Source organism: Rhamphochromis sp. 'chilingali' (genome assembly GCF_963969265.1).
Source record: "Rhamphochromis sp. 'chilingali' genome assembly, chromosome: 7".
Taxonomy (NCBI): domain Eukaryota; kingdom Metazoa; phylum Chordata; class Actinopteri; order Cichliformes; family Cichlidae; genus Rhamphochromis; species Rhamphochromis sp. 'chilingali'.
In genome coordinates, this window is record NC_137934.1 from 7083776 (window position 1) to 7109039 (window position 25264).

General features: G+C 42.3%; 1 protein-coding gene across 1 annotated transcript; it reads right to left on the minus strand.

Moving 5' to 3' along the window:
- Positions 1-4238: 4238 nt before the first annotated feature.
- Positions 4239-11325, minus strand: LOC308399290 (histone H1-like). Its single transcript, XM_080886473.1, has one exon. It carries the CDS (start codon positions 9368-9370, stop codon positions 9005-9007), a length of 366 nt encoding a protein of 121 aa, XP_080742599.1. The 5' UTR covers positions 9371-11325; the 3' UTR covers positions 4239-9004.
- Between the last annotated feature and the right edge of the window lie 13939 nt (positions 11326-25264).

Sequence of the window (25264 nt, forward strand, 5' to 3'; positions counted from 1 at the left end):
CAGCATAAGTTCACTAATAAGGACATCCATCCACAATCACCTGTGCATCTAGTACGTTTGTCCCTGATTCAGAAATGTGTAAATCTGGGTGCTTCATACTCAGCGTCAGGATACCATATGGATTTATCACAATAATATCCAATGCAGCACATGTGGTAGTTACGCTGTGTAAAATAAATTACTGGATGTCAGTAGATTGCATATATCATTCCCAATTCAAGTTCATAATCCTAGTCATGGTGGCTGCTGTAGGACAGACAACTCTGGCTTCTGTTCATCGGTAGTGTGTGGTCTGTCTGCCTGCTGTTTACCTCAGCTGAAGTTGTCTATTTACTCTAGATTTTAACACTGTTAGATGCTATTATCATCTGTTAGCTACTGTTAGCCAGCATTAGTGAAACTATCTTTGAAGTGGATCTAACATTGTTAGATTTAAACATTTAGCAAATAAACTCTCATCAGATGTGAGAATGTGATCAAACTGTTTCTAGTGACATTTCCACATTATATCACTGTGACCAAGCTACAAAAATGAAGTAGCAAGGAAAAAATTGAAGCTGTGTTACACAATCGTGTAGTGTTTAAAGGGCTTGAGTGTTTAGGAGTACAGTTAGTCTGTTCATAGGGGGGAAAAAACTATTTCTTGAGAGTATTCCAAAGTTATGGATGCTCTAAGCGTATTAGAGATAGTAACATACAGTGCTAAACAGTATAGTAACAGAACTACAGGCTGAGCTCTGTTTTATATAACCAGTTACATATAAGGTCTCCAACGTACACAAAAAAAATCAAAGCGTATGTTTTTATGCATTAAGTAAAGCTGTCCTGGCTCAGCACCGGTCCCCAGTCACTGTGGGTTGGGGATATTCACACAGGTATTGTGTAGTTTAATGTCTGTTGGCACAGAAAAATCCCTAAAGCACTTCATGTTGCACCTTAGGGGTAAAAGCCAGAGGCTGGAGATGCTCTGTCAACCACATCAGCTCACCATAGAAGGGGTGAATGGCTTTTTGTAGGACAGAATTCAGTTTAGTTTGAGCCCCCTTGCTACTGCCTTCAGGCTGTAGCAGCCAGCCTCTTTTTTTAAACCAGTTTGTTTATTCTGCTCGCCTTCTGTATCACAGCACTGCCTATTCTGCACACCACAGCAAAGAACAGCCACTGGCTAATGCTGATTCAATAGCAGCACATACGTTTTTATACCTATTGCTACTATTTATGAATGGGTACTCGAAAAACTGCACCATTTCTACCTCTTCACCTCAATACTGAGAGGTGACTCTGCACCGAGGTGAAGAGGCAGTGAAGTCGGTTTGAAGCTATTCACTAGTTCACCTTCACCTTGCTTACACTAACTGCAGACACCAACATGAAAGGTGCACCAGGGATCAATTTGAGAGCAAAAATCATGTTACTTTTAAAAAGCATTGTGCAGATATACTGTATACTCAGTAGGAGTATTTGTTAGCCCTGCCAAAACTGGTCAAAAATCTCAAGGCATAGTAGATTATTTTTCTCAGCTCATTCATTAAAGATAAGACATACATTCTCATCCAGGTACACAAATTACAACCATGTCTTTTGAAAGATCTACACAACAGACCTAAAAATTGCAAATGTTTTATCAAATGGACATAAAAACACTGGCCAGTAGTTTCCATTTCCTCATCTTGCAGTCTTCCCACCAGCCAAGTCATTATTCATTCAGTGCGGTTAAAGCACAATTTTGCCATCTAATGACTACGATGCAAAGCATTGCCAAATGAACCTCTCAGTGTAAGCCCCCTCTCAGTAGCAGAGCTGAGTTGTGAACTCTCACCCATCATTACCATACAGTTGTTATTGTTGAATTTTTTGAGGACTAAACAGCATCCAGCTGGGCATAAGAATTGCAGGATTTTGTTGTTTTAGATGTTATTTTATAGACACAAGCTGGACAATATGTATAATCACAAACAGCCTAATAACACCACTACCACTGGTAATAGTCCATTGCAAGCAGCAGGGGTAGGTCTAGAAGGGTGGTATGGGGTGGCGCCCGCCCCCCTTAACATCTGTGACTACGGATGCCATCACTAAGACAATGCTAGTCAATGGTTCTGAGTGCTACGTCCGGCCTTTTGCCAGAGACATGAGTAGGGTGCAAATCACATATTTCTTCATGGTTGGTACAAGGTCAGTTATAAATTTCCAAACTTATGAACTCAGGTATGATAGTTGTCTTAACGCATTTTACTTTGCAATTCAGAAAAATAACAAAACCTAAGATCCAAAGAGAGACCCCATACAACACAAATAAAGTGGTAAAAATACAATTGTGAGGCTTTAGAATGTTATCTTAGTGATCTGATCAGTTATGATTAGGCTTCAAGATGCAGGATGATGCTGATTAGCTTGACCATATAGTCAGGGCATATAGTTAGGGCTAGATCAAGTGAACCTGAATACTCCTTTAGTTATCCTGCAATAGGCCTAGGCTGCTTGGGGTTTTTTGCACTTTTCCCCCTCACTATTTGTTTATACACTTCTTTGCATTTAATCATTAGTTATTACTCATCTATAGCGCTCATCCACATCATGTATTAATCCTGTGTTCCTCCCCTCACACGCAGTTGTTTCTAGCAGATAGCTGCATCTCACTTAGCTGGTTCTGTCAGAGGTTTCTTCCTGTTGAAAGGGAGTTTTTCCTTCCCACTGTCGGGAAGTGCTCTTATAGGGAGACATCTAATTGTTGAGGTTTACTCTATATTATTGTAGGGTCTTTACCTTACAATATGCCTTGAGGCAACTGTTGTTGACATTTGGCAATGTACAAATAAAATTGAACTGAATTGAACTGGAACACCATAACGCGACTCAACGAGTGGTGACAGACATTAAGTCACTAGAAAGAAAAAGAATTATTTGCTTTAAGATCATTTTTAAAGTGGTAGTTACTTCTGATGCCCCCCACCCACCCTGCCTCTGTCACCCTTTTAAAACAATCCTAAAAACACGCCTGCCAGCAGTCCAGGATGACTCTTGGAGAGGATATTATCCAGGATCACCAGCCACGGAATACAACTATCATTCATTTTCCCCTACAGCCTTGAGGTTCTGACAGTTGAGTACAAGATCATGCGTGCACATGCCTAAATCATGTGACTGAGCACAGACACACAAACGTTTGATATCCAGTCAACAATCAGACTTCGATGTTTCAGGGAAGCTGCAAGTTTAGAGGAGACATTTCAAGCTCAGTCTCACCACAAGGTCATAGCCTGCAGGCAGCAGCAGTAGCAGCAATAACGGCGCTCCATCTCCCAGCCTCATTTAACTGACTGATGCTTTTTGACATGGCGGAGCAATCGAGCCAGTTAGCCTCTGGGAGGCTTCAATTAGGACTGAGACTTAATGCAGCAGAGAACTTTGCAAAGCCCTGATATGAGGTTACAGCCGGACTAAAATCAATAAGGAGAACATGGCTATAGACAGCTACTGTATGCTTCGCCTGACACTTACGGAAGTACTGTGACAGAGAGTTTTCCATTTCTTGCAGATGCAGACTTTAGCTAGGTTGAATAGTTCTGAGTTGTCGCCTGAAAAAGCGTTTAAACTCTCACAGCCAATTAGATATTTCTCATTGAAGTGGTAGTTTGAGGCAAACAGGTGTGCGGGACTGAGTCTTAAAGACGTGTTTTGAATCTCAAAGAGACATAAATTGGAAATTGTTTCAGCTGCACCTGTTGCCTATATGCGGCATTACACACGGACACACATTTTGTTCCTTTATGATAATGAAATAAAGGAGCAGAGCTGTGAGTGACGCAGCCGCCACACTATTTCACACTATTTCCTCCGACAGATCCATTTCCTTGCAGCAGGCATGTGATCCAGCTGAGGCCCCTATATAACTGCCTCTGCCACCTCGCATCGGTCGTACATAGTTGATTTATGGATAAGATGCGTGCAGTTATACACTCCCTCGGGGACCAAGCCTATTTGATTCTGTCTGGGGCTTTTAACAGTCCAGGCTGGGCCTTGCAAAGTGGAATATGATGAACTATGGCAATGATTTTTCATTTATTTAGGCCTGGTCATTCTCGAGTTGGCATAAAAAGTCCAATTTGGGATTATTTTTGCAAACAAATGCAATTATTTCATTCAGTCCACACTGTTAGGTTTGTAGCTTGAACCCATCCGCTGGAACGTTGAAGACAATATAATTACACTGCTAAGCAAGACACAAGTAGGCAAACTTCTTCATGGTACTCGTGCACGGGAGAGAACCGGACAAACGCCGTTCCTTCGCTTGACCCCAGTAGCTCTCGTCCGTTCTCCCATACACTGTCCTTTTATTGAGGTTACATGAATATGCATAGGTTCATTAACATACGACGTCTACATACAAACAAAGAGTACCTTGCCTGTGTGTGTGTGTGTGTGTGTGTGTGTGTGTGGGGACTGCTGATCAAAGGGTCAAACATTCTTGGTCAGGAAGAGGGTAGCCTCCCCCTCACCCTAGATGGTTCATCCTAGATAACACGGTGAGGAAGTCCTGCAGTTCATCTAAACAAAGAGCACTTAGACTAGAACAGACGCAACTACGTTAATCCTACCATAAAATAATAAGACACGGTATGACCTCTCATACTCCCAAAGTGCTGTCTAATACACACAAAGTTTGCAGACTATCAAGGATCAAAACCTCTACCAATCTACAACTAATTACAAAACTCTAAGCATATATAAGTAAATATTTCTAAGCATAAATGACAATCAACAATACAAATCTAACATTTCCCCCCTTTTTGACCTTTATGCCTGAAAAGTTCCCAGGTATGAATACGTCATGTCTGACAGTTTCAATGCAAACCTTTTTATACTCAGCATATGTCAAATCACCCTAAATTACTGAAAGGTACACAGTTTAATAAATGTATTAGCAGTTACCCCATTCATTGAGCTCATCTCATGGCAAACTGCATCTTACGAGCAACCAAAGAAATTGTTAATTTAATAGTGAAACTAAAAAAGTAACATTTTGAAAAACATCTCAACTTGGTGGTGCTTCCTCCGGGTGTGCACATCACATGTCTTTCTGCAGAGTGGTTTAAGCTCTGCAGGGCGTCATGAATGTCTCTTCCAGTTGTTTCCATCACTGTCCATAGGACCAGAGTCCAAATGTATGTAGAATAGACATTCAAACATACTAGTTGGTTTTGTGGTTCGTCAACATGGGTCTCAGCTATTTCCAAGCTGCAGACCTCTCAGCACTCTAGTTTTATGGCCTCTTACCAGCCCCCATCACCTGACTTCAGACCTTCGTCTTGTGAGGGGGATATTTATGACTCCTTAATTGTCCACGCTCTGCAGAGAAACACCTCTGTGGAAAGGGTGCTGGGTTCCGTCATCTTACTGCTGTTATGATCCCAGCAGCCTTCAGAGTGTCATCGTATGCACAGTATAGTGGCACAGCATTAGGTGATGTTCATAGGAAACTGCTGTCATCACCACCATAGCTTCTGGTTCCTGTGCTTTCACAGAATCATGATGTCATCCTCGAACTCCTTCTGCGCTGTCGATGGAGCTTGGCACGCTCCCCTCATCCCACGAGTTTTCATGTTCCAACGCTGCTGAAGGTTTAAGGCAGAGCACGTCGTACACCTTAGTCGTCTTCCTCAGCGTCAATATTGAATCTTTCATTTTATTTAAAATCTTGCTGTGGGAAGTCTCCTCTTGATTTCCTGGAAGCTTAGTAGCACAGCTCTCTGTGTGATGTCTGCTGTGCTGAAGATGATCTCTGATCCTCCTGAAGCCTCTCTCCCATCTTGTGGACAATCCTCTCCTCTATTTTGCAGGCAGTTTCATGGTCCTTGCTGTGGCTCCAAGGTCTGATTTCATGATGGGCCCCAATCAGCTTGATCTTTGACCTCAACCACTGCCTGGTCCTGTCAGCTATGCGCTTCTCACTGGGCCTCTGAAGATTTCTCAGGAGATTACTGCTGCACCTGTATTTCCTTGCTAGGAAGACAAACTATTTGGAGAGTATGTCAACAATCATCAAACCACATTCTTTAGTTCAGTGAACTTCACTTATAGGCCATCAAAGCCTCATCTGAACATGGGTGCACCACTTGCATAGGTTTAATATTTGTAAATAAAACGGCTAATCACACAAATCACTGCAACAATAATAAAAAACATTGTTTAATGTTAATCCTTGGACCCCTCCTCTTGACGCATGGACACACCCATGCGTCAACTCACCAAACCTGGATTCCAGTCTTAAAGAAAAAGATTAGCTAGATCATATCCCAGGCAACATCAGGGCATCTCCTCCCCTGGAGCAGCACCACCCTGGACCCATAATCCTGCAATGAAAATGTTAGTGTGCTTTGCATATTAAGTTTGCTTAACACCTGGCTCTCCCAGGAGCCTGCATACACACCATCATGGCCTGGAAAACAAAATCTGGAAGTAAAATCAAACTTCATACCTGTAAACAATTGTATCATAAGGACAAGAAGCATTCAACATCAGCAAGACAAGTGTCATGTGCAGGTTTTCTCAAATCAGTAAACTACAATTATTTTCATAAGTCGCCTCAGACATGGATCATCCCATGTACTCAGGCAACATTAATGTAATCGGTGACTGCTCTTAAGCAAAGTCACTCCACTTATATATTACTATGGGCTCAAAAGTGGCCAGCTAATGAGCCCATATCAAACTATCCCAGAAACACTGTATCTCTTATTTGTTTTACTCATGTCACTTGTCCGTTTCAGCTGAATCTTCCACAGCATTCTCAAAGAAACTAACATTAGCAATACACATTGACTGTAGTCAGACAGAGGTCAGACACAGGTCAACAGGTTCCAGAGGTGCCATAAAAACACCATAAAGTCAACCCTAGCTGTGGAAAGAAGTAACACCAGTTCTCAACACAGGAAATTTCACACAGGTTATTCACATTATCAAAGTAACCTTCACATTTTCCCATCAACACAATGCAACAGCATCACCACTCATAACCTGTAAACACAGTTTTCCTCACACATAAACCCAGAAATCCTGTAGTAGGAAAAAACATCAACCAGTTGTCCTGGTATAAATCGCATCATCAATTCACATGAAGAACTGGCATGCTGTAAGAAAAGAAAATGCAAATATTAGCGCTTGCGCAGGCGTATGCATACTTTGTCACAGATATCTCTGTGAGCAACTCAAGCCTATGAATAACACACCTGCTAAATGCACAGACACAGAAAATGGCATTTAAAAGGTTAAATCATCATGCAACCTCGAGTGTTGCTGTCATCTTTCTGCTCCTGTAAAAGGAAACACATGGGTTCATCTGCACCTTTGTCAGGTGGGGGTTAGCTTCACACAATCATGTTCAGTCAGTCAGTCAGATATTTTAAAATTCTTACTCATTCACTCAGTGGTTCCTTCTTTTGCTAATTGTGGAAATTATCATCGCATTCGTTTCCACGCTCAGCAAAACGACGTTATTTCAAAAAGAAAAATAATTTAGACTGGATTTCCTCGTTGAATCCTTTTTGGGGGGGACTCTCATTTCCTAATTGTCCCAAATAAGTGGCTTTCTCCTGAACCCATTTTAAATGTGGAGAAACTCACTTGCAACAATTTTCTTGACGACGTGTAACGCTTTTAATTCCCGACTTGCAGATCTGCTCAAAGAAAAGAAATTCACAAGCAAAAATCAGTGCTTGTTCAAAAATGAAAAATAAAAAATAACAGAGATTATCAAACCAAACTCTCAGTGCACTGTGAAAGTATCAAAATAAAAAGGCCTTGTTAAGTCATGACACAAGCTCCTCATCTCAGGAGGGTAAATCATACCATTAGCATGGTTTATCATACCATCATACTAATCGGCAGGCTCAACTTCACACCAAAAGAAAAATCATCAGCTAGATTCACTCCAAATCAACCATCAGCTGCACAACACACAACATAATCCTAATGTCTTATTAGCTATGAGTTTAATTACCAGGTCTGTGCTCTTCACTCATTTAGGCCACAGATCTATTTTATTCAATTTCCCTTTTCCCTTCATCATAAAACATGTGACATGCTGTCATGCACTTCACAAAACAGTCTGTTCTGACGTATTCAGAGTTGTGTATCTAAATACAGGATTCACTCGCACATCAAAGCAGGAAACTCAGTGTTTTAGAGTCTCCACTCAACACACAACAACTCCAACACATCTCATTCACTCATACTAGAATTCAGTCACCTTTCATTAATCTAAAACTGATCAACTAATTTGCATATCAGCTATTAACCCACTAAGTTGACAGGACGACAGAAAAGCATGTTCAAAATAGTATCACAAAAGACAATTTCCCTCATACAGTAAATTACATGTGCTGCCTCAATCAAACAGGAAGATTCTCCCAATTTACCATTTTAACAACTAAATTTATTGTCTGATCACTGGTTGGTCAAACCAGGATCTTTTTTCTCACAAAAGTTAAACTGTTGTCCTGCAACTTGGAGAGTCAATTTTTTTTCTTTAGGATAAATTCAGCATTTGATAACAAGTGTCTGCTAAATTGACACTATTGTAACACTGATGAAAGATAACAAGCTAATTTTCATTGCATGGGTTTGTGTTATTAGGCAGGTCTAATGCATGTCTGTGGAGCTGCATCTCCAGCAGAGCATGTTCTTAAAGCTGCCTTTCCTACACATTTCTCTGCTATTATTTAATCATTTCTTAACTAATGTGCTATGAGTCTTCATGAGTCATTTTGTGTTTGGAATTGTTAGTAGGGTTAATGCATGTTCTGCTTGTGTGTGTGTGATTTTGTATATGTTTCTATTTTCGCAATGTTTCAGACTCCGTCTCAATTTTCCAACTTAAGCAGTCAGTTTTCTTTTCCCCAGGTTTGCTAACCCAAATTTTGATTTCCCACATTAAATAATTCCTATGTGTTCTCACCTAGTCTTCTCACTCTGTTGTCCTCTCACTCTTTTGTCCTCTCCCTCTTCAACAGTCCCGGCAGTTCTCCTTCAGCTTTGTCCTGTCTAGTAGCTGAAGTGCTGCTGCTGCCTTCTTGGGCGACTTCTTAGCAGCTGCTGCCGGTTTCTTGGCTTTGGCTGCGGCGGGCTTCTTGGCTTTGCTCTCAGTAGCCTTGTTCATCTTGAAGGATCCGGAGGTCCTGGTGCCCTTCGCCACCAGGCTCTTGATGGCGGTCTTGACACGGGCCTTGTTCTTGTCCACATCGTAGCCTCCGGCAGCCAGAGCCTTCTTGAGAGCGGCCACAGACAGGCCGTTGCGCTCCTTGGAAGCGGCCACGGCTTTCACAATCAGCTCGCCCACGCTGAGGCCGACCTTCTTGGGCTTGGAAGTCATCGTCTTCTTCTTCTTGGCCTGAACCTCGGCGCAGGGCGCAGGGCGTGTTTATGATGGAGCCTTTCCCACCACAGCGCTGGCACGTTGAACGCATCATGAAGGGTCCATTTCTTTCATGTCGCTAGCCGCATGTGGCTTGCCCGAGTCACTCAGTCCTTTTTGAGCATTTCAACATGCTGCCGCCGCAGACCCTGGCCTCAGATCCAGCAAGTTTAGCGCGCTGATCTCCAAAAAAGTCCCGAAGGCCAGAAAGACGTCAAATAAGTGTCTCGTGCTGAGAACTCAAACAAAAACTCCTCTTCACGCTGCCATCTTGCTCGCCCCTCCGTGAAATTCAACCAATCAGACAGGAAGATGGGTTTGCTTTCTTCTTCTGCTGCTGTTTATCCACATTGCTGCTGCTTTGCTGGGACTTTTTGTGCTCAGGACTTGCTGCTGTCTCTTTATCATGTTATTGCTTTGGAGCTGCATTCCTTATCTTCAGGGAGGAGTGAGCTCGCTTGTGAGGTTGAGAAACACATGGCACTGTAAATAAGTCAGCCAGAAACTTGGCCTGCATGTTTCCAATGATGTTAAACTATAACTTTCTTCCGACCGCTGCATGTGGAAAATTGATTCAGGTCTGCTTTTCACCTGAAAGTGACAAACTAAGACATTTCATTATTATCATCACTGCTTAATCAACACACATCTCTCTCTGTGTGTGTTTTTGTGAACAGTCTTTTCTTAAAAGCAGAAAATGAAATTGTAGTTGTTTTTGGCTGATCAACACAAAACCTTTTTCCTATGATTTTTCTTTTTCACTCTTTTTTTTTTTTTTCGTTACAATAGCTGGTGACCTGCAGAATCACCGCTCTCACTCACAATCAAAGGCAATTACTTTTACACAGCGCACAAAAACACTGTGATGTCAGACACATTCACACTCACTTTTTCATCTGCATAAATAAACCATATGGCTGGAGATATGTGCCATGGTGATCCATAAGCATGATCACCAGTTTATTTAATTATTTTTAATCCAACAAAACAAATAAACAAAAACATGATGCTGATGCTACACACACACACGAGTCAAGGTGCAGAAAAACTGCTCATGGAAACGCTGCACACTCTCTGTTTCCCTCTCTTTGAGTAGTTCTCAGACAGCTCTTGATCTGATAATGTGTAGCTTGCTCATCAGCTCAAAAAACAAAAACAAAACTGCAACGCGACATCACACAGTAGTTGCATGCTCTGCCCACAGTGGCAAAGTCTTACACTTACATATTCAACACAGCTTCTCCATCATGTATTTTTAGATGTTTCATACAGGGTTGAGCATATTAGTTGTTTTCACAGATGTGCTCTATATCTCAACAATGGCTCATAACAAGACGACCGTCTTCCACACAGGTCAAGTGCCTCTATGCACTTCATTAGTTTAAATATTTACCTATATCACTTCACCTCACATGTCATTGTACTGAATTTAAGCAACCACAAGTTTAATGTAGGTTACTTTTAACAACTATCCACCTCAATGGTTTGGCACACAGGCTGTTAACATTTTGTGTCAGGAAGGGGTGGGGGGAAAGCCACCCACCAGAGCACAGCTGCTGATGTGGGCTGGCCTTTTCCACACACTCTTCAAGGCTGGTGTGTTTTCTAAAAACTTCTAACATTTGAATCTCTTCCATTTATAAGCCTGCGATTAACCGCACGGCTCAGGTCCGCGTGAAACCCGCGCGACCGCATTCGCGTGCACCCACGCAGCTGTGGAGCCTTCGCTCTCTCTCTCTTTTATACATAAATACTTTGTGCTGCCAGGAGCAAAGTCCAGCACAAACGTCTTTCTCCCTCTAACTCACTCTTGGTTGCTTAGAAACCCATGATAACAACAACAGTCGGTGTTACAGACCACGTGTTCTGCTCCGCACACACTCACACAACAACAACAACAAAAACGACGACAACAATGACAACAACACAAAATAGGCCTACTCCGGACTCACACCGGACCGCTCGGGACCCTGACCCAGTTGTGGGACGCTCACCCACTCGCGCGACAAAACCCAATGAAGGGACGCTCGGGACACACACCCAGGGCGATTACAAAACCGGACACTCACCGGACGCTTGGGACCCTTGGGCGATTTAACCAAAACTTCTTTTTCGGGACACTAACCCAGTTATCGCTCCACAAAGCAGCGAACTTCTCAACGCCTCACAAAATGGCGGAGACTGCACAACGACACGGTTATAGAGTCGGCCTCTTTAAACTTACTTGGCGTTGCTTAGCGTGTAATATCAGCCTGAATCCCGCCGATCGCCATTCATCGAGGAGAAAGACAGACAGCGAATCCACAGGAACTTCCTGGCTGACGTCAGTCTTTCAGCGTGCCTCCCCCCCCTCGGTGAATGCGATCCCAGGGATCCGGCTCGAAGGACCAATTAATGTTAGGTTTGTAGCTTGAACCCATCCGCTGGAACGTTGAAGACAATATAATTACACTGCTAAGCAAGACACAAGTAGGCAAACTTCTTCATGGTACTCGTGCACGGGAGAGAACCGGACAAACGCCGTTCCTTCGCTTGACCCCAGTAGCTCTCGTCCGTTCTCCCATACACTGTCCTTTTATTGAGGTTACATGAATATGCATAGGTTCATTAACATACGACGTCTACATACAAACAAAGAGTACCTTGCCTGTGTGTGTGTGTGTGTGTGTGTGTGTGTGTGTGTGTGTGTGTGTGTGTGTGTGTGTGTGTGTGTGGGGACTGCTGATCAAAGGGTCAAACATTCTTGGTCAGGAAGAGGGTAGCCTCCCCCTCACCCTAGATGGTTCATCCTAGATAACACGGTGAGGAAGTCCTGCAGTTCATCTAAACAAAGAGCACTTAGACTAGAACAGACGCAACTACGTTAATCCTACCATAAAATAATAAGACACGGTATGACCTCTCATACTCCCAAAGTGCTGTCTAATACACACAAAGTTTGCAGACTATCAAGGATCAAAACCTCTACCAATCTACAACTAATTACAAAACTCTAAGCATATATAAGTAAATATTTCTAAGCATAAATGACAATCAACAATACAAATCTAACACACACGCTCACCCCAGCTCCATGAATTAACTGCAAATGTCATATGCTGCAGTTTTGTCTAACTTCTCTGTTTTTGAGGACATTTGCGAAATCCCATTTTCCCTTTTCATCAAAGCAAAGGCAGAGATATTCTGTGGCAGCAAAACAATGTTTGATGGAGCAGCCGAAAAAACAACTTTGAGTCAGGCAGACCTTGAGGTTGGCTGTACATCATTTCCCCCCCCTACAGTGCGAGTGCATCATTGTCTGGGCTGTAGCAGTCAGAAATGACAACAGAGGGTGACACTGAAAGGTCCCCAAGTTCAGCAGCCTGAAAAGTCACTGGGCTGGCTCTGACAGAACGCCACAAAGGAAGAGGGGAGGGGTTTTGACAAAACAACAACCTTAAAGTGCTCCAGATCTCTCCGGCAAACACAAAAGAAATGTACATCCAGGTCCTGCTTCTCAAAAGGAATGATTATCTGTCTATTGTATCATAATGGACTCAAATTTTAAGGGGATTTTGGATTGTTTTCAGTTTTTGCTTGAGATCAACCCACTTTTTTAATGGGGGATGAAGCCAGTTACATAAAGATATGATAGCTCTATGCTGTAGAATGCTGTAGAATTTGGTATTGACATGCTCCATATCTCCGTCTGTTTGTGGGTGGAAATCCATTTTACTTATGCTCTGTGTGTGGATTTTTATTGCAATGACTTTAATTATTTTTTAAATTCTGGTGTTCTACGTGTCCTCTCACCATTGATAATTCCTTTGCCATCATCACTCTCAGCAGGGTGTTGTGTTATTTCCTGCTCAGAAGCAGAAAAATTATTAAATGAGAGAGCTATTATACTGCATACATCAAACATTTAGGTCTTGTTTTTCTGGTCTTGTTTTTCTTCTTCAGATGGCATTTGAAGTAAATTCCACGTGATACTGGCCACATAAGTAACAGGTTTTTGACTAAACCTGCCATTTTTCTTGGCAACAGGCTCACAAAGTTGAAAACTCATCATTGGCCCTCACCAGTTGCTGTGTGCTCTTTTGCCCTCTTGAAGAAAGGGGACAATTTGGGTTGAACCAACTGCAATAAACGTGTCAAGTGTAAAATGTAATTCTTTTGTCCAACAGTGAAGCATCTCGGGATGCCAGCGTTCCAATCATTTCAACCATGCACTTTACAAATGCTGTTTACCAATTCCCAGAAAAAAATTGAGACAGTTTAAGATTAACTGTCCCTTTTTATGGTAAAGTCCTGGAGAGTTCAGCCACTCTGTGATGTAAAGGTGACAAAGAAAACTGAAGGCAAAATTAGAAGTTTTCCTAGAAGAAAGGACAAACAAAAACTCTCAAATAACACGTATTAGTTATTTCTATATTTGCAGCCTTCCAACGCCTCTCTCTGTCTCTCGCTAGCAAAGTTGACCCAGAAAGTAAAAGTAAATCTAGTTTTCAGCTACGAGCCCGACACGGAACCCGACTTATTAGCCAGAGGTCCCTTTACTACGGTTCGGAGCCGCAGACCTGTTTTATATATGCACGGAATAGTTTTCCATATGAGATTGCTGCAAAAAGTGCAGCCTTACCTAATGTCCACCCTACAGTTACTCATTTTATATTAAGATATAAAAATCTAGTTGGTATTGCTATGGCGAATAAGCTTCAGTAAAAGTAATAAATCACAAAGCAATAGTACATTCGTGTAGCTGGAAAAAGCTTGACAATATATTATGTAATCTAAAGTATTCAGAATACGTTACTCTCATTGAGTAACGTAATGGAATACGTTACAAAATACATTTGGGGGCATGTATTCTGTAATCTGTAGTGGAATACATTTTAAAAGTAACCTCTCCAACACTGAATGTAATAGTTGGTCATTAGATCAATTTTTGTCATGGCCTGCGACCATGACTCAGTGACTTTATGTTTATGTTCTTTATTGTTATTACTTTCATTATTATTCATGGCTGTTTTGGGATGGTTTGTGTTTGGGATTTTAGACACTGGGTTCTGGGTTTGTGCTCCCTCTGTTGGTCCCTGGTGTTAGTGTTCCCCTGTCTCGTCAGGTTAATCAGGTCCAGCTGTTTCCCCCACCTGTGTGTGATTTCCCAGTGTCTCTTCGTGTACTTATAGTGTGTGATTTCCTCTGCTCCTCGTCGCGTCGTCTGTGTTCATACCCTGTGAAATCCCCTGCGTGCTCTCCCTGCTGTTCTCCCTTCATGTTCAGGTTTGCCACTCCTTTGTGTAGTTTCACCCAGTTTAGTTCATCCTTAGTTCTGTTTTGCCATCTCCACTTTATGTTTGATATTGTCAATAAATCGCCTTCACATCTGAGTAAGTGCTGCATTTGAGTCCTCCTTTCCACTCTTCACACGGCCGCTGCCCCGGACCGTGACAATTTTACAGAGAAGCCCAGACCTCTCCATGTAAACCTACTACAGCTCCTCCAGGAGAACACCAAGGTGTTACCAAGAAAGCCAAGAGAAATTCTCTCCACCGTGTCCTAAACACCCCCCCCCGCTGAACCACCCCAACTGACTCATTTCGATATGGAGGAGCAGCGGCTCTATTCTGGGACCCCTTAAGTTCTCTCTCCACTACTACAGACCAGTACATCATCCGCATCAGTGCTGATGCTAAACCAATCCATATGTTAAAACCCTGTTCTGCTGTCACTTGTGAACATGACCCTGAGGTACAGTGTGAACTCCTCTACCTGTGGAAAGAGCTCGTTTGTGACCCAGAGAGGGCACTCCACCCTTTCCTGACTGAGAACCACGATCTTATACTTAAAGATACTAATTATCATCCTAGGAACTTCACACTCAGTCGCAAACCTCCCCAGTGTCGGCGCCTCAGGTCAATCAGGTCGCACAGCTCGTGTTTTTCTTGAAGGAGCGATCGTGGGGAAGTCAGGTCTAACTTGAGCGATCGTGGCTCAAGAGTTGGGAGTTCGCCTTGTAATCAGAAGGTTGCCGGTTCGAGCCCCGGCTTGGACAGTCTCGGTCGTTGTGTCCTTGGGCAAGACACTTCACCCGTTGCCTACTGGTGGTGGTCAGAGGGCCCGGTGGCGCCAGTGTCCGGCAGCCTCGCCTCTGTCAGTGCGCCCCAGGGTGGCTGTGGCTACAATGTAGCTTGCCATCACCAGTGTGTGAATGGGTGGATGACTGGATATGTAAAGCGCTCTGGGGTCCTTAGGCGCTTTATAAATACAGGCCATTTACCATTTACCTCAAGACTCACAGTTTCTTCCCCCCGGGCTATTCAAAAAACACAATTTCCCCCCATCCCCACCCCCCGCACATACACCTCACCAATCTGTGTCATGGTCTGTGTATCCTCATCACTCACATACGGAATCTATATTCAGACCAAGTCCTTTGCACTACTTCCAAGAACTTTGTACTCCATTGTGTGCCTCGAGTCTGTCCTCTGATGGTCATGTTGTTATAGGGACAAGATAAAGACACAATTGCTTCAATTTTCAGGAATGACCTGTATAAATACTGTACTACTCAGAAATCAGAAGAGAAACGACATCGTTACAGTCTCTGCCCCAACAGTTCGCATACAACCTACACATGACTTTTCCACTTCTTCGTGCTTTCAGTTTCCACCTTGATTTAGGCGGTTCTGTAATTAATTTGCATAATTTACTTCAAAGAATATGAAATGAAACATGTAAATTGATAAAATATATATTCATAACTATCCAAACACAGGAGAGAATCTATTGTGAAGCAGCCAAGTGCTTCTAACACCTGGAACTACAAATGCATAAAAAAAACCAAACAAACAAACAGCTGTGCATTTTTGCACATTTAAATGAGCAGATCCGAATTAAATATTCGCAGGTAGCAGGTAAAGGAGCGTGTGCTCCTCTGTATTAGACTGCACTTGCTGTTGCCACGGTAACATGGAGAGTCACTAAATCAAAAAGGACTGAAACTTTAGGTATTAAAACTTTAATCTGACTGACATGACACCTACTTATAGAAGCTACATATATAATGAGTGAATTTTCAGGGCATAAATCAGGATTGTGAATATGTTCCATCGTAAAGAGAAATGACTGTGCAAGGCACACATGAAGAAGTGTGTGTGTACAGTACATAAGTTGTGGATTCATCGTCGCTTTCAGACCTTTTGATATGTGACGCAGGAACGTCTCCCCTCATTAGACCTGACTTCCCCTTCCTCCCCTCTGCTGCTGACAGGGAGAGACTCATATCCTACCTCCACCAGTCGGCTCTCACAGTATGGCATCAGTCCATCCGCATGAGTAACTCCAGCTCTTCCCTCAAGTCAGAATCAGTGCTTACGCTTGATCCGATTGGCCACGCACGTCAGCATCACCTCGTGTGAACAGAGGAGATAAAGCATAAAGGTTCACCCTTTGATGTCTGGCCAAGTGCTGAGCCTTCACAGTCACCATGTTAATATAAAGTACATTTCCTCTGGGTGTCAACTTATTGTTTCATCTCCTAATCTTTCCATGGTGTCAGACTCATTTGTCTCATCCTTGTAGTTCCTTGTGTTTTGCTCCCTCAAAATCACTGTAACAGGCTGGAGGAAGACTTACCTGGAAAAAACACAGAAGCAGCAAAATCATTAAAGGTACTCGTCAAACTGAGCATCAGTTTGGGGAGGAAAGGTGATTTACAGGACTTTTGTCAACATACCACATAGGCTGGTCTGAGTTTTTCTGAAACTGCCAGAGGTCAGAGGAGAATGGGTGATAGGAAGCCATCAGTAGTCCAAATAACCAGCTGTTACAATGAAGATATGCGGAAAAACATCTCTGAGTGCGCAACACATGACACCTTGAAGCAGATGATGTAGAGCAATAGGTGAAGTGCTGTGCTTTAACCAGAAGAACCAATGTTGTATGTTACTTTATGTTTTTGTAGTATGTTGGGGTTTAACCTTTTACAGTAGAGCATCCCTGTGTGCTTGTTTTACAGCTGACTTGCACATGGAGACCAAAGTTCTGTGATCAGCTGTAACTATGGCTACTGCTGGGCTCTTTATCTGATAGATTTGTCATCAGAAGAAAAATGTGTAACATAATAAATAAGGCTGTAACCGACTTAAAATTGAAACAGCTACATTGAATTTATTGAATTATATACACAAGTCATTTTAATATTCAGTAAGAAAGGACATACGAAAAATCCTCAAATCTTTCTGTTTATACCCTTTATACCCTGCCATTAGACTATACAGGGGAGTTAGTCAAATCCAGTCTACTATATGCTACTATATTCACATTCTGGTCACACCAATCACATAGCTCTAAAAAGTAGCTAACTGATGTTTAAATGCAGGCATCACAACTAAATGTACACAAACATAAGAAAAGAAAAAGAACTTGCAGATGCTGCCTGCTGCATGTGTGTTATTAACCTCCTACATTTAAACACGCACACCTGAGAGGTTTCCCTGGAAACCAGAAGCAAAGAAAGGACTTGCACCGAGTGTTTTTAGTGAGCATGTCCATTTAACCACACATCTCTGTTCTTTTGCACAACTGAACCTTTTTATCTAAACTCTTGTCATTTATCTGCAAATGCGAAACAAATATCCCCATACAGTGTGAAAGCATTGTGAAAACGTCCTTTAAAACCCTGTTCATTTCTAACAGCTTGCATAGCCTCTTTAGTGGATTACCAAGTCTGTGATAAAGAAGCTTCCACAGATGTTATCTTGCCACAATGGGCCTAAGCAGATGACTTTTACCGCATGTGCAGAGTTTTCAGGTATTCATATTCATAAAGACACATTATGATTACGTGATGAGTAATCATTTGTACCCAGAAGTTCCACGGTGTTAATTGGCAGAGCCATCGCCATCCTCCAGTCACAACTCTGCAGCTAGGGAAAAAAAACAAAAAACAAAACCGTGCCAATACTGCTATCATTCAGGAACTGTGCACGATCATGTGATAGCTGCTAAATTATTAGCCACCAGGCAAACCATGTGTCAAAGTGAGCGAGAAAGCAAGTGTGCACTTGTGTGAGAGGGTGAGGTTACAGGGAATGAAAATAAGCATAGCTTGGATCTAGCCCTGCCTAATTTAAAACTATCAAGTTGTCTAATTGGTTTTAAATGAAGCCCTCTCTCTCTCTTTTGCATTTTTGTCCAATTAGCATAGCGTTGACTTCAGGATATAATCTCTTCCTGTCACTGTTTTTCCGAATGCTCCAGCCGAGGATAAGTCGTGAGCCGTCAAATCATAGATTCTGTCAGTCTGGCTCACTGTCGCAGCAAGGCAGAAGACACGGCCTCCCTGGGGATCTTAGAGCTTATGGTCGTTAAAGGAGAGCTTGGGAAAGGAAGAAGGCTTAGTAAAGGTAGAATGAAGGCATATCAGTTGTATGTTCATGTGCAGTCAGCGTGAATACTTGGAGGCAGCTGTACCCCCAGAGGTTTTGCATCATTTTTAGACAAAGGAAGAAAAAAAAAGAACAGAAAACTTTGAGCCACAAACAGCAACATGAATTAAAATCACATATGCTGCGTGTAGCTGAGATCTCGTGTTAAAAGACGCTTGCACGTATTGCGTTCAGGATTTCCCCGTTGCCTCCTCAACACTGTAGCTCATAACCGATTCTCTCTTATGTGGCTACCCTTCGCAAATAAATGGGACATTCTATCACTTTCTAAACAGCAGGTTTCTCACGTTAGCTTTAACATGCTTTCATCAAAGAGCAGACATAAACAACGAGCAAATGTTTTTTTTTAAATCCCCTTCACGAAAATGCGATTGCATCATTTCTTTTGAAGTTATTTCGATGTAGATGACGGCAAGATAGATAAATAACAAAAATGTGGGCATATCCGTTTGAGAGACTTATGGATGGATGTTTTCTTTATTTATTTATTTAGTTTTTCCTTATACTTGGAGGGCTGGAAAGCCAAAAAAAAGGAGAGGGAAAAGCATTTTGTTCATAAAAAATATCATCGCACCTGTAGACAGGTTGAACTGGTAATGTCATGATGTGAGGATGTCTGTGAATGAGATATATGCTATATCTGATTATCAGAATCCCATGTAATAGGGAAAAACATGCACTTGTTTATTAGAGGGGGAAAAAAGACATGCAGGAAGGCGGGGCTTTTGACAGCGTAGTGTTGGGAGACGCAGTGGCACCAAAAAGTGTGCCTCTCTTTGGGATGCATGTCTTGATCAGTGAGATGGGAGGAACGGGAGGCTGGGAAAACAGCTTGTACAGCCGCTATAATCAGCCACAGCTTTGGCAGAGAGTGGCAGCACTTTATTACTTGTCTAAGTAAATGTATAATTGAGCGAGTCACTTCATCCACTGCTGCACAAGCCTGTGCACTGAACACTGGCAACACACAGGCGAATTTATTTCCAATGAAATCTTGCCAAATGGGAGCTGACTGGCGTGCATCAGGAGAGCTCACGATACTGGATTCCTACTCCCGCTGTCCCCTAAACACTAGCTTGTTTTTTTGGGGTTTTTTTTGTTTAGTTCCCTTTTTTATATTGTGGGGAATGGTGCAAAGTATTTTGTGTCAGATTTAAACTGTATTTCCGAATAAACCCTGGAAACTGTGAAAAATATTGCACTTTGCTTCCCTGGGGATGGTATTAAACGAAAACACTGAGATCAAACATACGCTACACTTTCAATTAGATGCCATTCCACTTGATCTCTTATGTAAAAAGGCATGTGTTGCAATTAGTTCTGATTGAGTTTGTTTTATTAAAACGGCCTGGAGGTTGTGAAGAAAGTCGGCATATTGATGTTAATCCTGGCAATCTATCTGGAAGTCAAATGTTAAAATGATTACACTGAACTTCTGAGTTGCTATTTGACATGAAGGATTACTAGGTGTAATACAGTACGAAGCTAATATTTGCAGACCTGATATTTGCAGAACTAAGCATCGATCCCAATGCTATTGGTATGTAAACGATCCTAGTGCAATATGATCGATACTACTATTGATACTATTTCTGTCGTCTAAGTTCAGTATGTTGCCCCCTGAAGTGGAAATGAATAAATATACCTCAAACATCCACTATCAAAAATGTCTTTGTGATGACTGTCACGTCTATTTTATTTGTAGCCTATAGCACATTTAACAGAAAATGACCCAAAGAGACAGTTCTCCAAAAAACTCAAAATATTACATGCACTGGCTTTAGAGGTTAAAAACATCGGTATCGGCAATACTGGCCATGTATTTACTCGGCATCTGATCGATACCAAAATTTGCGTATTGCGCAGCACTAGTGCAGTTTCTTTGTGATAAATGGGAGAAAAGGAGATGATACTAGATATCTCACCCTGAGAACAGGTGCTGTCTTCATCATCCCAGCTCAAACAGGAATTACCTCAATAATATAGAAACAGGAACAGAAGGGGTTTAATTTCCACAGTGCTTTCTGCATCATTAACAATGGCTTTGATTAATGGTTAACATCCCACCCAAAGCCCCACCTGTGAGAATCGCAATAAAGATGATCGTTTTGTCGGGCTGCGGCAGCTCTTCGATTCCCACATGTGGACCGAGAGATTAAACGGGAAAGCGAAAGCGCGGGGGGTAAATTTTTTTACTCGCACCTGTACTTAAGACACCGGCGGTGTAAATATTGTGACTTTCTAATCAGCAATTTTGGTGCCAGTGCATAAGGGGCACACAGTAGGCGTGTTCGATGGGGGGAAAATAGCCTCGCATCAATTCCTCTATGTTTTCTGCCGACCTCTTTGCAGTTTTGCAACCCACCCATGTAATCCATCATGGAGACATTAATTATGTACTAAGCTCTTCCAGGACAAAGACTCTAATGAAGGGCCTGTCAACATAGGCCTTTCCCTAAACCAGTGCAGTCACAGAGGTGGGAGGGACGCTTGTGCCAAGCAACCCCCCAGGTCTCTCGGTTGGATCTTATCTTGAGGAGGAAAGCAAAAGCCATTCAACTGCACTTTCAGCACCTGCATTGTTCTAATGCTTGCTCCACTGCATACCTGGAAGTGCAAACTAATAGATGCACCAGTGTCTCTGGTGTAATGCTAATTTGGTAGCAATGCTAGTAGCCTTGATTCATGTTCATGAGCAAAGAGGGAGTATTTTATTCTATTTTTTCCACTAGTTCTTCATAATTTGTCACAGCAGGGGTTTTTTAAGGGATTAAACATTAATCTGTCTTCATTTTCAGTCAACACAGAAGCTATAATAGGAGCAGGTCACATTTAAAAGCTGCTCACTGAAAAACAATTGCTGATATATGATATTTCTATAGGACTTAGAAGATGTTTGCATGTAAAAGACGCAGCAAACTCATCTATGTGCAATGTAATTCTTTTCATGGTATCTGTCTAGGATGATAATATACCCATTCTAGACCAAGAAGATATTTTCCATTCAGATTCTGACTCCAAATTAAGGAAATTACACGCGCACGCCGCTGTTTGTTCAAATGGCACAATTACAATTTTTCAAAAGCTGCTGAAGAAGGGATAATTATCAGCTGTGTGCTTTAATAACATTTAAATGATGCTCTCAACCGCAGAATCCACCTCAACACCGTTCTTGTTTACCTCTCTTTTGAACATTATTACTTCTCACTTCTTTTTTGGTTTTTTGATTTTTTTTGCCTGTTGTCTGCTAATATTTTCACCTTGTTAAAGCTTCATATCCCAGCAAACAACTGTTACACCAATATTACAGTGTTTTGTAATATGCATTCAAACTTGCAAAAAGCAGACACAAAATAGAGTTAAATGAGAAGATTGATATGACTTCATGTCTGTAAGCAGAAGTACAGCTTTGTGGTTGTACGCCTCCACCAGATAATCCACTTGCAGTTTGCATCCATCTCTGTCCAAACTCACTCGATACAAGAGAGTAAAGACTTTGAAGGAATTTAAAGATTTGTGTCATCAATTCATGTGTAGAATGTGGTCATAACCTTCCCCTCCCCTCTATAGACAGACAATCATTCATACTTACATTCAAACACGGCCAATTCAGAACCACCAGTTAACCTAACATGTATGTCTTTGGACTGCGGGAAAAAGTCGAAGTACCCATGCAGGCATGAGAGTTGTGAAAATCCACAGAGAAAGGCCCCAGGACCTAACCACCACATCACTATGCCACTCTATAATATTAGCACTTCATCGTTCTATCCTCCTAAATACCTCCTTTAAATGTTGCAGTAATTACTGTGTTTATTCTTCAGTTACAGCCAAAACAAGAGAAATGATGTGATCGCAGTCTTGACTTATGAACATCAAAATCTAATCAGCTCCTCCCTGAGCCAAAGAGAACGTTTATGCCAAGTTTATGTAATGAATTTCTCTCTCCTGGCTTCAGGGTATTACTTGCAGAAGAATGAAGCCCACATGATGTCACAATGACCTTGACCAAAATCCATTTATCCTTCAGTCCAGGCGAATGTTTGCGGCCAAAATTTGGAGAAATTCATTTGAAGACTTCAAGAGCTACACTATTCATCCGCCAGCCGCAGAGGTATGAATATTAAGCAAGACTCAGCAGATAATTAGCTTGTCTTTGCATGGATGTAAGCAAGGAGAAAAGCAACATGATAAAACAACCGGGTACATGCTTCATGAAGAACTATTTCTTCAACACACAGCAAATGTTTGTGCATTAAATCATTTCTGATGTGAAGTTGCTTATGTGCACAGTCTGGTGGGATCCCTAATCATGTGCCCCAGACAGAAATGACAAGCCAGCCAGACAAAGTATCCTGCCAATCGGCCAGACCGAGACTGAGGTATGTAGGCGGCATAATGGATTGAAGACAGAGCCAGGACAGGGCTGCTGCAGGTCTGCTCTCAGTTTCAGCCAGACAACTCGCAGCAGTCATGGCCCCAGCTGAGCTCCGAGCCTCAGAGGCAGAGAGAGATGGCTCAAGGTGTGAAACTCAAGCCATAACTGAGCCGTGTGGGCTTTTGTTTCATGGCTAATTACCGCTGACTCCTGACTCTCATCCCTTCCCCCACACACCTCTTGCTTTCTCTTTCCTCCATCACCCCTGTGCTCTGCTCTGTTCTGTCTTGCTGTTCACCAGTGGAAAAGGTATTACTAATGACAGAAGAAGGTTACCCAATTTATCTTCGGGCAAAACCTTTCAGAGTTAGCTCTACTTGTGTCCCTGCAGAGCTTAGATTGCCGAAGGGGGTGAAAAAGGCATGCACAGAGAAAAACAGTAACAAACAGGAACTTGGCTGATCCTGATTTTAATTTGCTTCAAACAGCCAACTATAATATTTCTGGTTTATTATTTATACAATAGCATTTTTAAGGTAAGGAATCTAAAACCTAAATGTATTTCTGAAGTGTGATGGGAAAACCAGTTACCAAACACCTAAAGGAATGTTCTGATACAGTTTTCTCAGAGAAAAAGTTTGATGTACTTGTAGCTTTAGAGAACACCTGACTTATGAATTATTATTGCTGTTGATGAAGCCTTATCTATGTTGCTGAAATCCACCCAAAATATTGCCTGTAAAGCCACTCAGGGGAACCAAGGAAAACGCTATTTCTCAGTGATTTTATCACCAAACAGCAACAGGTGCAAAAAAGTAAACTTAGCTAAAGTTCTTTTGAATTTTTATTACAAAAAAGGATGACAGTGCGATAGCAAAGTGGATACTACAGGACAGAAATGTGCTGCTTTTTTTTTTTTTTTCCTGTCCCGTTTGGCTCTTTTGCCATCAGAATTGTTGTCTAAAGGCAAACAAAGATGCCCAACGGATTTACTTTACCAAATTGACCATCCCAGCCTTGCCGTAATGGTCCATTTGATTCACCTTTTATTGTTTATTTTATTTTCACTTACTGAATACGGGACAGACTTGACTGGAGGAAAGAAGGGGAGAAAGAAAGAGGGAAAGAGAAACAGCTGAGAAGAGGGACGGGGGAGAAGGGCAAAAAACATAAACCAACAGAACGGGCAGAGAAAAAAAATGCATATATCAATCACCTGGATCACCTGCTGAGAAAGAAAAAAGAAAACAAGCAGAAGAGAACAAGAGTAATAGAATAAACAGCATCACAATGATATATGGGAATATCACAGTAAATACTAAATGTTAAACATTATTGTGCAGCACATAAGATCAACAGAACACAGTGTGCTTTGAGGTAGGAGCCAAAAAGGGTGTAGTTTGTGGGTGTGATCACCCATGTGTACACCTGTGAGCATGGATGCGCTTGTTTTTTTTTTGTTTTTTTTAAAAGGTTCCTTCATGTAATAATCTGCTAGAGGGTGTGGGGGGGCCACAGCCCCGTCCTCCAGGGCATGAAGCAGGTATGGAGGAGATCAAAACTCCAGACATCCAGAGGCCCTCAGAACACAAGAGACCATGGAAGACCAACAGAGGGGCAGCCGCGCCACTGTCCCAGAAAGAGCTGAGGAGAGTCCCAGATGAGGGCTCACTCAGCAGCCGCGGAGCAGAAGCCAGGGGGGGTTGCAGTGACGCGCCCGTGAGCTCCGCCGGCAGCCAGCCGTGCCTGAGTGACCGAGTCCCAGGCCGAGAGGCCGGGGGCACCCCACCTCAGAAATGTGCTGCTAACACAACTTCAACTCTTTGCAAGCACCTGCACAGACAGCATGCTAACGCTAAGCTAGCCATGAACCCAGAGTAATGTTAAAGCTTTGACTGCTGACATCAGCTCAGCAGCCAGACCCTGAATTTCAACAGGTAACAAAAGCAGCGATGAGAAGTCAGGCTTGAAACCTCCATTTCTACCTGTTTCTTTGAGCGAGTTTTCGAGATTTGTGTTGATGTCTGGGACTGTAGTTTA

What these genes read in the sequence shown, in the direction of transcription:
- LOC308399290 (XM_080886473.1), bottom strand. Translation starts at nt 9,370, where the DNA reads ATGACTTCCAAGCCCAAGAAGGTCGGCCTCAGCGTGGGCGAGCTGATT.